A 14,864-nucleotide genomic window follows, 5' to 3' on the forward strand; every position below is an offset into this window, starting at 1 on the left:
AAATATTTTTATTATAACATATTTTACATAAGTGACTATTATATTTCATTTTAATTTAAGAAATATACTTATAATTTTACTGTTAATATTTAGTAAAAAATGAAGTAATTTTATATAGGATATTATTATGCAGCAATTGAAATTAAATATTTTTAATCAATAAGCGAACTTACTAGTTTAGTTATGTTTTTATTAAAAAACAAATTCATGTACAGTACTAGTTAAAAAAAATAAAGACAATAAATATTAAAACCATTAAAATACTTTAGAAAATTATGATTTTTTAAAAGTATACTTATATATAAATTCTCTGGTATTAAATTTTTTATTTGTCAATAATCACATGTTCATATAAGAATCAATCATAAAATTTAATTCTAATACAAGATTACTTGTAATATAGATTTCAAACTATATAAGTGAGAATATCTAAACCAACACAAAATGTTTCTTGAACAGATCTTCTTCATTAATAACAGATAATATTAATAAAAAGTATAAATAGTAAAAACCTTGCAGAAAATTTTTTATTTATAAGTTTTACCAAGATAATTTGCTAAAAAAATACACATAATATTCATAATTAAATTTTTTCTTTTCCAATTAAATTTGTATAACCATAAAATAATATAGAGAAATGTATCAATGAATGTTTTGAAAATTAAAATTGGATTTAGTAATTGTTGTGCCTTAACTTGTGTTGATATTTATATATAATTTACATTAATAAGTAAATTTTATAAATAACCAATAAAAGCCTAAGTTGCTTTTAGATGTAATCTCATAATATATAAACTACATAGGTCAAATTAAAAAATTTTTATACACAAGTATGATTTGAACTCATATTTTAATAGTCGAATTATTTACGATTCTCAAATGTATCTTGTTTTCAAATATTTATTCTGTAATGGTATTCAATATGAGACCATTAAAGGTTACTTATTGAGTGTTAATATCTTTTATGTTCATTATTTTTTTAAGTGTACCATAATCTAATTTACTAATTTTTTAACAAAGCATTAAATAAGACACCTAATCATCACTTAATTTATTGACAATATAAATAATCATAATAAAAGGATAAGTGAACTAAGATTTAAACAATAAAATTATTTAATTTTAAATTATGATCTGACCTTAACTAGTTTAACGGATATTTCAGTTTCTCATAGCGAAACATAGAACACTGTTAAAGCATGAATTATTTTTATTTCCTTAAGCAGATTTTTATATATCGATGTTTTTAGGGTCATTACCAAATCTCTATTTTTAAAATATAAATAATCCTGAAAATAGCCGATTTTCACGTTTTGTTTATAAAAATTGCATTAATATTAGAAAATATTACTTAAAATAGAGGAATGAAATTGATATGTTAATTTTTATTTAAAATGGATATAAAATAATTGAATACTTATATATATAAGAATAATGTGCTTAATTGAATTTTTTTAAACTAAATCTTGATATTTAATTATAATAGAATAGATAAATATATTCAATAATTTTCATGGCAAGTCATCAACTAAAAACTTATACAAATAAACAAATTATTAATTTCACATAAAAATTAAATTTAACAAACAAATGAATGAAAAAATTTCAGTAATAAATTAAATATGCGAAATTTTTCTTAGTCGACCAAAAGTTCAATTTTAAAAAAATACTTTTGTTACTATTTATTTAATCATTTTTAATTTTACTATTTTTCTTTTACAAAATTTTAATAATTCATAAATTAATTGTTCGCAATATGATTTCGGAACAACGTCGATACAATCTTGACTTTCTTCATCTCAAAATCAATAATAAACTTCGTCGAGATGTAATAAGTAAATAGGTTTTACTTATAATTATGTCACATATGTTTACAGGTATAAATAGTTGAAATCAGTTTTAAAAATCTGCAAATTATTGAAACTTTTGACAGCTTTTGGACTTTTGAAACTTAAAATTAAAGAAACTGAGAGCATATTTAAGTAAATTCGGTAATTCAATTAACTTTTTTGTAAATTACGATTGTCTTACAATATACTGATTTCATAAAGGTAAATTAAAAATAAATGCATATGTATCAGAATATATTGCCGGTGATTTTTTGTAATGGAACAAGTTCTTAGTTGCAATTACCTTTTCATCACTAAAATAACATTAGATAATATATGCAATGTAGTTTAATTATTAGAAACAAAAATGGTAGCGATAATATTTTTAAATAAAGAATATACATATCTAATTCTTTTTAATTGTATTATTATAAGTTAGAAATTATCTATCTTTTGAATAGAATTCCAAGTACTATAGCGTCGACTCTCAGATTCTTTATTTCGCTTGTTGCATTTCTGTATAAAAATTGCAACTATCATGTGATGATGACAATAACGATGACGACGACGATGACGATGATAATGATGATGACGATGACAACAATAATAGTGATAATAAAAATAACAGCAACAAGACACTAAAATATTAACAGAAGTAGAAGCAGCGGTGATTTTAATAAAGATAAAAATAGTAATAGTGGTAATGTTATCAGTAGCAATGACAGTGACTTATATTATTGTTGCTGTTGCTCTTATTTTATGTGTAAGATTTTTAGAACCATTATTATTATCATTTGAACAAAGCAATTGTCCAATACGACTGGTGATCGCTATTCAAACGGTCACAATTTCTTCACCCTATTTCCCTTATAAAACTTGCACAAAATTTAAATTTATCTTTGACCTTTATTAACCATTCCTTTCATATTAAAATATTGCAACAATTTGCATGTGAGCTTGTTCTTGAATATCAAAATTTTTTCATAAGGGATGTCAGAGTGCTTTTTTTCAAATCTTGTACACTGTTAATATATCAACTGATTAGTATCAGATTGATGTTCTAATTAGCGGTTTGCATTTTTCAACTGATTAGAAAGCCAATCAAGACCTTCATAGAGTCCATCACCACTAGTTGCACAAGTTGCTTGAATATACCAATTGCGGTTACGCAACGAGTGCAGGCCTAGTTTATCAGTAATTTCTGCAGCATTCATTGCATTTGGTAAATCCTATAACAAATGTTTAAATAAAGATAAGCATATATCTGAAACGAACAAAATTTAGATAATAGTTTAATGAAAAATAATTGTGTTAAAAAATTAATTTAAATTTATAAAGTTTTATATCAAGATTTGTATGCATTTATAATATAATGTGAACCTGCTTATGTATTATAATATATTTGAACCTAACTATAATTGGGATACTTCAATATAAAATTTAATGAATTAATTTAAAGCTATTGTTTATTTAAGTTATTATTATGTGTAATGGTAAAAAAAATAACAAAGGAAAAAATTAGTTCAACAGCTTATCTTCTTAAAATATTTTGTTCCTTTTATTTATTTTTTCAAAATTATATAAAAATACTAAACTTTTTTCAACTTCCAAATATCTTATTTACATATATTATCTCTCAATTGAAAATTACGTATTAGAAATAAAAATTAATGTAAATTTTGTAATTATGATTTAACAAAATTGTTACTTAAGGATAATAGGATTTTTTTAAAATGTGTAATATGTATATATATATATAAACAAATTTCGACATTCTCATGCTAAAAATACATTAGAATGTCAAACAATATCGCCATTTTCCTTGAATTAAATACAAAATTGATCTATTATATAAAACATTTCTTACACATCAAAACATATAATTTCAGAACAGTAAAACTCATTAAATAAAAAAAAAATTAGCACAATAAAAGGAAAAATATCTAACAGCTACAAATTATTGATTAATTATAAAGAAAAAATATAAGTTTTATAAAAAAATGTGTTCCGAATCAATTTAAGAAATAAAATACAAAAATGAAAAGTTAATAATAAAACGAGTGTGTTCGAAACTTTTTGATTTCCTGGCTCGAACCGCTAATGTTTCGATAGCTTTATAATAATTGCCGCTCACCCTAGCAAATGCTTGGTAAAGAGTCAAGTGGATGGCCTATAAAAATACAGTGTGTGCTTGTTCGATAAGTATGGTTTATTTACAATTACATTATTGATATTTTGGATTTATTAGATGGCAAGGTGTATCCTATGTTCGATCACGAAGATGCAGTTCCTGTGGTGGATGGTTTATCTACACGAGATGCTCCTTATTATGATAATTTGTTGTTGATTTTGCATGGATCAATAATTGAGTGACCACATTCTTTTTTAGTGAGTGTTTTGTGCTATGTAATAATAGCGTCATGACAATCTCGTAAGGATTAGCAATGATTTATTCCTTAGACTTGGTTTATTCACACAGACACATTGGTCTTGACCTGTTCTGTGTTGAATGGTTCTCTATGCCGAATGCTCCATGTGGATGTTGAAGTATTTCACCACCCTGGATGCTCCTTGTGGATGATTTGTTTCGTAAGAAGGAGATAGTTTCAAACCCCATTATTGCAGCACAGGTGAATGACGCGTCTTTTTCTATTTTGGTCTTAGTATGGTTTTGGCCACTATTGATTCACCAGTAAGTAAGAGCCTCTTTGTCCTTGGAATCTCCACATCGCTTGTATCTGTGTCGTCCCTATTAATAAAGCCCTGATTTTGGCCTCTCTACTTACAGTGCCTCTATTTTCGGCTTCTTCAATTACAGAGTGCTTCTCCGTGATAAAGTGCACTTTAGATTTTTACAGAGGTCCGACAACCATTGGACCTTTCCACCAGATGTCTAAAGACTTGGGTTTTCCACCAGATGTTTGACACTATTTACTTTAAACATTAAATATTCAGGAAGTGTATTTGTTTACAATCATTCTAAATATGTGACAAAAAAGGATTGTATATTTAAAAAATTTTGAATTATATGATTAACATTTGTAATAACAAAGTATACATTTAACTCACAATAAATTGGTTCATCTGTGATTCATATTTTTTGTTTTTAAGTTACTGATAGATTGATCAAATAGTTTGTTAACTTGAATATGAGGTGACAAATATTAATAAATAAAAAATGTTAACAATATTGTTTTATAACAATAATTTAGAATTCAATAATTATAAATTTTATATTTATATTATTTATTTTAATTAATTATTTAAGTTTATATTCTTGGTAGTATTTGAATATATTAATAACAACATTTTATAGCATGTCTTACTTCCGTAATTGAATTATAACTCTTTTTGTAAACATGTGTAGTTTCTATTCAAAACAAGTATGATTACCTTATTATACAATGTATTTTTTTAGCAACGTTAAACTAAAGAATTTAATATACATATAAATAATATTTGAATGAAATAGTATTGGTGTAGGACAAAGACATTTGGGAGGAACATATAATCGCGAAGAATAAGAAAATAATTAAATTTTATTAATTAAATATTCCAAAATATATCAGAATGAAATATAGGAATGCACAAATAAATAGATAGAAAACACGATAATATATAATTTAATTTGAATATTTAATCGTTAATTGGCTATCAAGAAAAAAATAGTATACCATTTTATTTAAACCAAAAATTAGTTTGTGAATCAGTTATTTGAATTTGATTAAAATTATTGTTTAAATACGTATATGATATATATCATTCTTTTTAAAATACAAATCAGTTTTGTTAATATTTATTTTTTAAAAGTATCACTTTTACGAAATCGATCATTTCTAACCTTTTTGAAAAACAATCTTTTGAGTGTCAAAGATTAATTATTGAAATTTAATTAACCACTCAGCGGAAAACTAAATAATCCATTATATAATATCATGTATGTCTAAATATTTTCAAAATATACCACTTGATAAGTTTAATTTTAATAATACCTGCATGATTATCATCTATACTCAAAATAAATTATAGTTATTGTTTTGCTCGAATAATCGATAAATATCGACAAAAGCTGACAGCTTCGGAATGGAGTTTTTACTTATCAGACAAAAGATTCTAATCAAATTTCTTCTGTTAAATGTATGTTAAGTATACACATGTTATTACTATTTTACTATGAAAGTACTTTTTATTTGTATTTTGTTTTTTCATGAAATTCTTTCTATGTGAAAGATATGATACTAATAATAATGGACATATATTGGATGAAAATTTATAGAATTCTTTATTTCTTAACATTTATATAATCTGAATCACATCAACGGATATCATTTGACCGAATATGGAACGAATAAATTGCTCATAAGCGAAGCTTTTTCATAGTCGTTCATTTGTATTAATTAATCACAATATTCAAATTATTAAAGTTCGGAATCATGCAGTTAGAATGGAAAACAGCCGTTACGAGTCTGTGAGATTTCTATTGAAATTATACATTTTAATTTAGCAACTGATAAAATTATTTAATTTTTTGGTGATAAAATGACCTTTTTAGTTTATCCTTTTATCAAGAAAGTAGCATTTCACAATTTAACCAATTGATTGTAATCATAGAGGCTTATGTTAGGGTGGATACTAATCTAGGAAATAATTTATTCATCTGCGAGGCTGCACAGAGATCCACAAAAAAAATGGCAATCTTGATGAAAACTGTTAGATTTAGAGATTTTGTTAAGCATTTACTCTTTTATTCTTCGATAAAGCATAAATTAAAGCTGTTCATTGCCTTCTATGGAGTTTGAAATCAATTGTAATTATATAAATCATTGAACAGAACAAATAAGTAATTGAAATAATTGATACTACTTGTGTTACAAGAGTAAATGAGGTAGAAATCATGTCTGATATAATTATAAAATCATATGGATAAGTTAGCATCGTTTTAAAAAAAATTGCTTGACACATATATACAATTTTTATGACTCCTGTTCTAGATATATTATTAAGCACAATAAAAAAATATGAAGAGAAATTGATAATAGTTATAAAGCTTATTTGAGTTTTTAAAAATATTTTATTAATCGTCTGCTTATTTTGACAATAGTTTGTAGTTATTCTGTTTGACTTGTATTCCTACAAAATTTAACAGCAAAAAGAGTATAGACAATGCACTGAGATATTCATTTAACAATTAATATATTATAGTAACAATTACTATATTTATATATAAAGCTGTATAAAATTCATATGCTAAAACCAATATCTTAACCACATCTCGCTTATAACCTCTTTTCACACTTATTACTCTCTTCTACAATCGATCTCTTACTTTTTAATCAAATCACGCGATTGTTATCAATGATAATTAGCTAGTCATAATTCGCTCATACACGAAGAAACATGTTTGATAACATAACAATAGTTATTGAAAATATAAACTTATATTTTTAATATTTTTTTAATGGATTTATTTTCGGTATTATTTATTGTACTTCATAAACATAATTTATTAAAATTATTATTAATACTTATGTTTATTAGTGATATCGTATGATATAAAAATTGAAGGCTAATATATTTGATATATTGTGAAAAATTTAAAAAATGTTTATTTGCTACAAATCTCATTTATATTTAAAAATTACCTGTTTGTTAGCAAAAATAAGCAATACTGCATCTCTAAGTTCATCCTCAGCTAGCATTCTCATGAGTTCTTCTCGTGCTTCTCCAATACGTTCTCTATCATTGCTATCCACAACAAATATCAAACCCTGTAATTATTAATAAAGATATTAAATGTATTCAAATAAAAATTAAATTAAAAATATTGAAATTAGAACAATCAATAAATATAAACTTCATTTGTTGAACATTTATTAAAAATCAAGTGACTAATAATAATGAATTATTACAATTTTAATACAATACGATTTTGTATAAACTGATATTTATTTTCATCTTCTACTAAAAAGATATTCCATTACAATCAATTAATTATAAATGATGGAGATAATTATTTAGAATTATCAGATGTTTTTATTTAATCTATTCTAGTTTTTGGATGCAATTTTTTCTAAAACTTTAAGTTTATTTCATCTTATGAGGAAAAAAAAAATGAAATCGTTACAAATATTTGCCTTGTAAAATTAAGGTGAAATTAAAATAATTTATTTGATGCATTTTGTAAATTTTTTAGTGTAAATAACATACGAATAAAAATAACGAGATTAAACAACATGACGATGAAAATTCTTTATAGAAACAAAATTTTAAATAAATTTATATTAATTAACAAATAAGTTTAAATACGATCTATCATTATATTTATATTATACTCATTTATTTACTGGATTCTATTGTTAATTATGGTAACATGGTTATGATTTAATTATTGTAATTAATTTATATGAAATTAACAATAATACATAAAACTACTTGAATAGCAAAATAATAATGTTTACATTGGTTAAGATACAATTTATAACAAAATATCTTTAGAATCATATTTTGTTGTTTTTGACTTTAACAACAGTTTACATTTAAGAAATAATAAAGAATGTATCAGTACATTGAGCAATTTAAAAATCTATAACATTTCAAAGTAATTACGCATATATTTTAAAAATTAATGTACCTTTCTAAAATATTAATATTCAAAAGTTTTTATTCTTGGTGTAATTGGGGTAGAGTTATAATTTCGATTAAAGGACTACATATCAAAAAACTTATAATTTCTATAATATAAAATTTAAATTATAAGAAATATTTTTTATTAAAAAAAAATTACGTTAAATATTCGAAATTTTAAAATTTGTATTCTGCTTGTTTATTCTTTATTCATAGCAAGTTTTAAAATTTTGATATGAATTATTAGATGTTTAACAACAATGTCACATACTTCATTCTTAGTATATCTCTGATATTTTCTATGTTTTTATTTCAGTGCTGAATTCCTAATTGTTTTGTTATTATTAAGTAAAGAATGGACTACTTAAACTAGGTTTTATTTAACATGTTATGATTATGCATATGTAAATATAGTTGATTCTTTTGAGTTTGTAAAAACGTGGCTCAAAGAATGGTAAATATAAACAGGATATATTAACTATCATTTTTTTAAATCAAATAATAAATGATTAGATAACTAACTATACTTTAAAATTAATAGTTGTTTAAGAATATGTTTAAACTATTTTCATTCAATTTTAGCTCTCATCAAATTTTCAACTATTAAAATTGCTCCATTAAATGGTTGCTTTATTAACTTTATAATTTGATATAATCTTTCAAAAGTAACAGAATTTTAAGCTTAAGGTAACTCTTTACAAATACTTATCACTATAATATATTATGTAATATAATACAAAGTAAGTAGTTTAAAAAGTAATTAATGACACATTATATTTCACATTCAGCTAGTTGGATATAGCTTGAGATGTATTTATTGGTGGCAAATAATTAATGGATTCACATAGTATATTAATTATTATATATAGAAGATAAAACTAATAAATATTAATAATTGTTAACAAATTAATAAATGTACAACTTAACTGATTTTTTTGTAATTAAACTAGTACAGAGTTAATATTAAAAAAAGATGAGATAAAATTTTCTTTTAATACATATTAGAAAAATTAAGACTTTGAATATTTTGTATTTCTTTTTATTTAATATTTTTATATAATCATAACAAATATTACGCACTTGTGTATTTTGAAAGTAATGCCGCCACAAAGGTCTGATTTTGTCTTGGCCACCAACATCCCAAACAGTAAAACTTATATTTTTATACTCTACTGTCTCTACATTGAAACCTGTAAAAATTTAAAAAAATTACAGAATTAATAGTGTAGCAATTCAATATTAGAAAAATTATACAATATAAATGTATTTCGTTATGAATATATATATCAATTTAACAAATTAATAAATGACATGTTATTTTATATTAAATTATCTACAAACTTGGACAAATTATAGTGGTTACTATAACAGTGTTTTGTAATTGTACAAGAGGAAGATGTTTGATATTGACAAATTACATTTACATTATATTTATAGTGTAATTCATCCTAAAATAAAATAAATAAATTAGTGTTTTAGTAACTCAAAGGGTCAACGATTGTCAAGATTTTATAACTTAGCAATAAAATAGCAATTTCTATTATTGAATGTCATATTCATATGCTCCATAATAGACTGATGATAGAGTCATCAGTAGAGTTTACAGATGGATTGATTACCAGTCAATGCTTTTTTATGTACAAAATTAATTTTGAAATATAAATAAGTAATTTTTTATAATAAATGTTGAAATATTGAAAATAATTATAAATTTTAAACATTATTTTAGAACTATATATAATTAAATATCTTTGTTTTACACTGCTTCCTGGATCGATAAAGTTTACTTACAAAAAATTGAATAAACTTAAAAAGTTGAATAGAAAATTTTTAATTGGAAAACTTTTTAAATATATTTTCCAAGCCATTGAATTTACAAAGTTCTATAAAAATATTTAAATATATATTTTTTTCTTCATATTTTCTATATATATACATTACTTTATATTTAATAAAATTTAATTTTAATAATAAACACAATTTTTATAACTTGAAAGAAGTAGATGATTACGCAAGATGTACTTTCCAATAATATCTAGAAAAATTCTATATTTATAAAGTTTTATATTTCTTTAGCAAAGGTGTAGATAACTTTAAAATATACATAATGAGAATGTAATTTATATCTCAACATGGTATCTAAAGTAAAAAGTAATGGATTCAATATTACTAAATAGAATTTAAGAAATTATAGCCATTCAATTTTCAAAATTCAGTTTTGTAAGGAATACATTTAAATTTATAAGTATCGTATTCTATAAGTTATGATTAGTTTTCCTCCTATATTAATCATATACAATATAAAAAGAATAGAATTATTTTTGTAACGATTGAACCACTAAAAACTATTCAAATATAAGATTGAGTTAAATGTAATTATTATTTGTTATTGTTTGAATTAATACAATTGATGCATGTATATCATTAAGTTTCACTCATTATATCTACACAGGAGAATGTAGAGATGTTAAAGCATACACAAAGCCATCTAATAATTAGGTTTATTTGGCATTAAATATTATGTATTAGCATATTATTTTTTCAGAACAGTAATCGATATACAAAGGAACTTAAAAGAATTTTATATATTTTCCTAGTATTTTGTAGAAATTTTGATATTCGCAAATTATTATTTAATTTTTAATTGATATATTTGGTAATAGTTATGAAAAATTAACTTTCATTTAACATTCATAGCATATATATGGATTTGATCAAAGCTGGCAGTGAATAATTTGTATTAAATTTTTATCTTTGTATAATTTTAACTCTGAATCAAGTTTGTCATGGGAAATGGATTAGATAAATAAAATAGATGTGAAATAATAATGAACTTATATAATAACATAGAATAATAATGAATTTATCATTTACATAGTTCAATTTTTCCTTTATGAAACTCAATAAATTTCATATAATTATGTAAAAAAAATGGCTATATCAAAATTAAAATAATTTCAATTATATGATATATCTATAATTATTAGATATATTTTGATATGATTTATATAATTATTATTTTAATTTAGGAAAACTTAAAAAAACTTTATGGAATTATTGAATTTGTATAATTGTCTAAATTTTTATTTACCTATTTATAATATATATAGTATATATATATAAATAAATTAAAATATCTCCTTTAAAATTTTAATGACATTGATTTAAACCATAAATTATTAACAAAACAAAATATTTTTAATGATTGTCAAATATAAAAGCTATATAATTTTATTTTTTCATTAATATTATAAAAAATGTAAACATTTTATAATTTCTCTTATATTATTGATTTTTTAATATTAATTTATTACATTTAAGTTCAAATTAATATTTTATTATAAATTTTCTTCAGTTTTACTATCCTGAAATCATAGGTATTAAATTCTTTACTTACGAATTGTTATAATAATTCACTAATCCAGGTCTGGTTTAAGTATATTACACATTTTAAATTTGTTTAATTTTAAACTAATTTATCTATTAACATTAAAAATATAAAGTATAGTTCTAGTTCTTATTCTTTTTCTATAGAAACTGTGTTTTAATAAGTGTTATCAACTAATAATTATTATTTATCAACTATATGTAATATAACTTTTTTAATATAAATTAAATATATATTTTTTCTATTCCCTATTTCATATACAACTTATTACACAATTAAATAATACATTATAAATACAAACTGAATATTATAAATATAGTGCACCATAAATACAAAAATTAAAGCATTAAGTCTAATTTTTTTATTAATTTATCTGATATAATAAAATTTAGTTTTTCTTTTATATTAATAAATTCTAATATATAATTATTAATATATATAATATTTAATATTTAAAGTAAATTAATAATCTAATTAAAATGCTACTTTAATTTAAAAAATTTTTTTAAATATAAAATAATCAATTACGTTTGTTTTGTAAAGTTTATTAATATATATCAACATATAAACAATAATCATAATCTTACCTATTGTAGGAATTGTTGTAACTATTTCACCTAATTTTAATTTGTACAAAATTGTAGTTTTACCAGCTGCATCCAGTCCTACCATTAAAATTCTCATCTCCTTCTTACCAAACAGTCCTTTGAATAATGTAGCAAATATATTTCCCATAATAGTATTTTACTATGTAATGACCTACAAAAAAATTTGATTAATTTTATAAAGAAATCTATTTTGTTTTTAAACAATTTAATTAAATTATAATTATAATCAAATTTAATTACATTATAATTTTGCAAATTTTGTTTCACTTATTAAGAGTTTCCAACTGTATAAAAATTAATAATTTTAAAATATTTTCCTAAATTCAATAGATTCCTATAAATAATATGTAAATAGATTAATCGTACAGTGGATATTTTTCTTTAAAAACTAGAACTTTTTCAATGTAAATAAACTTGGTAAAATTAAAATGCTATCTATATTTATACAGTAAAACAAAGATTAAAATTAATTCAATTTTATATATTATATATATATATATATATATATTTATTTATTTATTTATTAAAACAATATACCATATTTAATTTATATACTGGTACTAATTAACTCTTCAAATAAATAATTATTATGGAATGAACCGTACATGCGACTACTGTCATTGTAGAAATCATCGAAAAGTATTTATTAAATGTAACAAAAATATTAATGAAAATGCATCGAAATTTACAAGCCATTACATACCTTGCTAAATATCCACAAATTTTCTTCTAAAACACAAGATTAACGATTTTCACTCTACTTACACTTTAATAATAGATTAAATTGACGAAAATTCAGAAAATATAAAGCTACCACTTCTCTAAAAGTATTGTCTGTCAAAATGGCGGCGTCGGAAGGGAATCATACTTCATGCCACGTATAGAAGCCACGTTAGGGGCTTTATTATCCAGGGTATATTTGAAATAGGGTTATAGTTGTATATATTCTAGTTGTTGTTACTTATTACAACATCAAAAAACACTATAATATTTAATGTAATTATGATATATAACAGTAACTTTTATTTTATTCAGTTTTAGTAACTAGGAACAATTGCCATAACATATTATTCTGGATATAGCCTTATGAATTCATCCATAACAACTAATGCATATAAATAGGTATGAAAAAGGATTATGAACAGATATATAGAAAAATCAAATGCTATTTAGTTTCAAAATTTTTATTTTTTATTGTTTTTAACATATATTAAATGAATTTGAATAAAGATTTATTTTATTTTTAATTTAAAGAAAAAATTATAAATATTAATTCTTGACATTACATACTATAAAGAAAAAATTCTTGAATGAAGTAATTGAAAATTAATATAATTTTTCATAAATGTAAGTTAATTTTGTTTTTAATATATATTTAGAAATATATAGATTTTTCTATTGTTAAAAACATAAGTATAAAAAAATTAAAGTATGATATAAAAACAACGTAATTTGTTATTTACAAATGCTACTTTTTTAATGAAAACTGAATAAATATTTATATAAAATTACGAAAAACAATTATGAAAATAAGTAACTTCATTATAGTAATATCAAAATATACGAAAAGGTAAAAACTTTAATTAATTTAATTAGATGGAAAATATAATTTATAGTACTATAAATTAGTTCATTTATAGCTCGTTTATCTATATTCTCAAAATTATATATAAAAGCCGATTCAATTTTAGTTTTTATTGCATATTTGTAATTTTAGTATCTCTAAATTTTTAGTTTAGTACTTATTTAGCACTTTTTAATTGGACACTTACTAGGATGCCTAATCACCGTTATATTTTACGCAGCTATCTTAAAGCGCTAAAATTTAAAATAATGTTTTCAAATTTTTTCGAAGAAAATTTACTTTTTATTTGTAAAAAATACTCAATTAAGTTTTATTGTCATAATAATATTGGTTTTATCAAGAACTTCACTCATTATAAATGAAGTTATCTTATTAAAAACACATTTGTTAGTGTTCTATTGCTACTTATATTTTTGCCTCCTTTAATGAGTAAAATATTGAATGATTCAAAGATGATTTGTATCTGCCGTTGGCATTAATTTATTTTGTATATAATGTAATTCTTTACATAGTAATTATAATAATACATTCCCATTAAAACATTTCATAATAAAATAAATACGCAGATTTGAATATTTTGTTTTTATTTTATTAAGTATTTATTAAGAAAATAAATTAAAAAAAAAAATATACGGAAAGCATAGTAATTTAAAGAAGTTCGATAGTTCTTTAAAATTTACTAATTTATTAATTAATTTAATTATTAACTGTAATTACTAATTTGTTTAAGCTTCATTTTTTTCGCTAAAAACAACTAATATTAATTAAAATATATTGTATTTACACATTGAATTTATTATGTATTTTATTGCAAGAGTAATTTTTTTTCA

General features: G+C 21.8%; 1 protein-coding gene across 1 annotated transcript; it reads right to left on the reverse strand.

The window, feature by feature from the left end:
• Positions 1-2,712: 2,712 nt before the first annotated feature.
• Arf79F (ADP-ribosylation factor 1) lies at positions 2,713-13,537 on the reverse strand. The gene is made up of 5 exons (XM_011504166.1): positions 13,153-13,537; positions 12,429-12,600; positions 9,534-9,643; positions 7,472-7,597; positions 2,713-3,058 (listed from the first exon to the last, which is right to left on the reverse strand). The coding sequence occupies exons 2-5, from the start codon at positions 12,574-12,576 to the stop codon at positions 2,894-2,896; spliced, it is 549 nt and encodes a 182-aa protein (XP_011502468.1). The 5' UTR covers positions 12,577-12,600; positions 13,153-13,537; the 3' UTR covers positions 2,713-2,893.
• Positions 13,538-14,864: the final 1,327 nt, after the last annotated feature.

This window comes from Ceratosolen solmsi, unplaced genomic scaffold, assembly GCF_000503995.2.
Source record: "Ceratosolen solmsi marchali unplaced genomic scaffold, CerSol_1.0 scaffold19, whole genome shotgun sequence".
In the NCBI taxonomy this organism is placed as follows: domain Eukaryota; kingdom Metazoa; phylum Arthropoda; class Insecta; order Hymenoptera; family Agaonidae; genus Ceratosolen; species Ceratosolen solmsi.

Bases quoted from the DNA above. Each gene is read 5' to 3' on its own strand.
- Arf79F (XM_011504166.1), bottom strand. From the start codon at position 12,576: ATGGGAAATATATTTGCTACATTATTCAAAGGACTGTTTGGTAAGAAG. The intron at 7,598-9,533 runs GTGCGTAATATT...TAATAATTACAG, and splicing joins ATTACTTTCAAAATACACAA to GGTTTGATATTTGTTGTGGA. The intron at 3,059-7,471 runs GTAATTTTTAAA...CATTTGTTATAG, and splicing joins TTATTTTTGCTAACAAACAG to GATTTACCAAATGCAATGAA.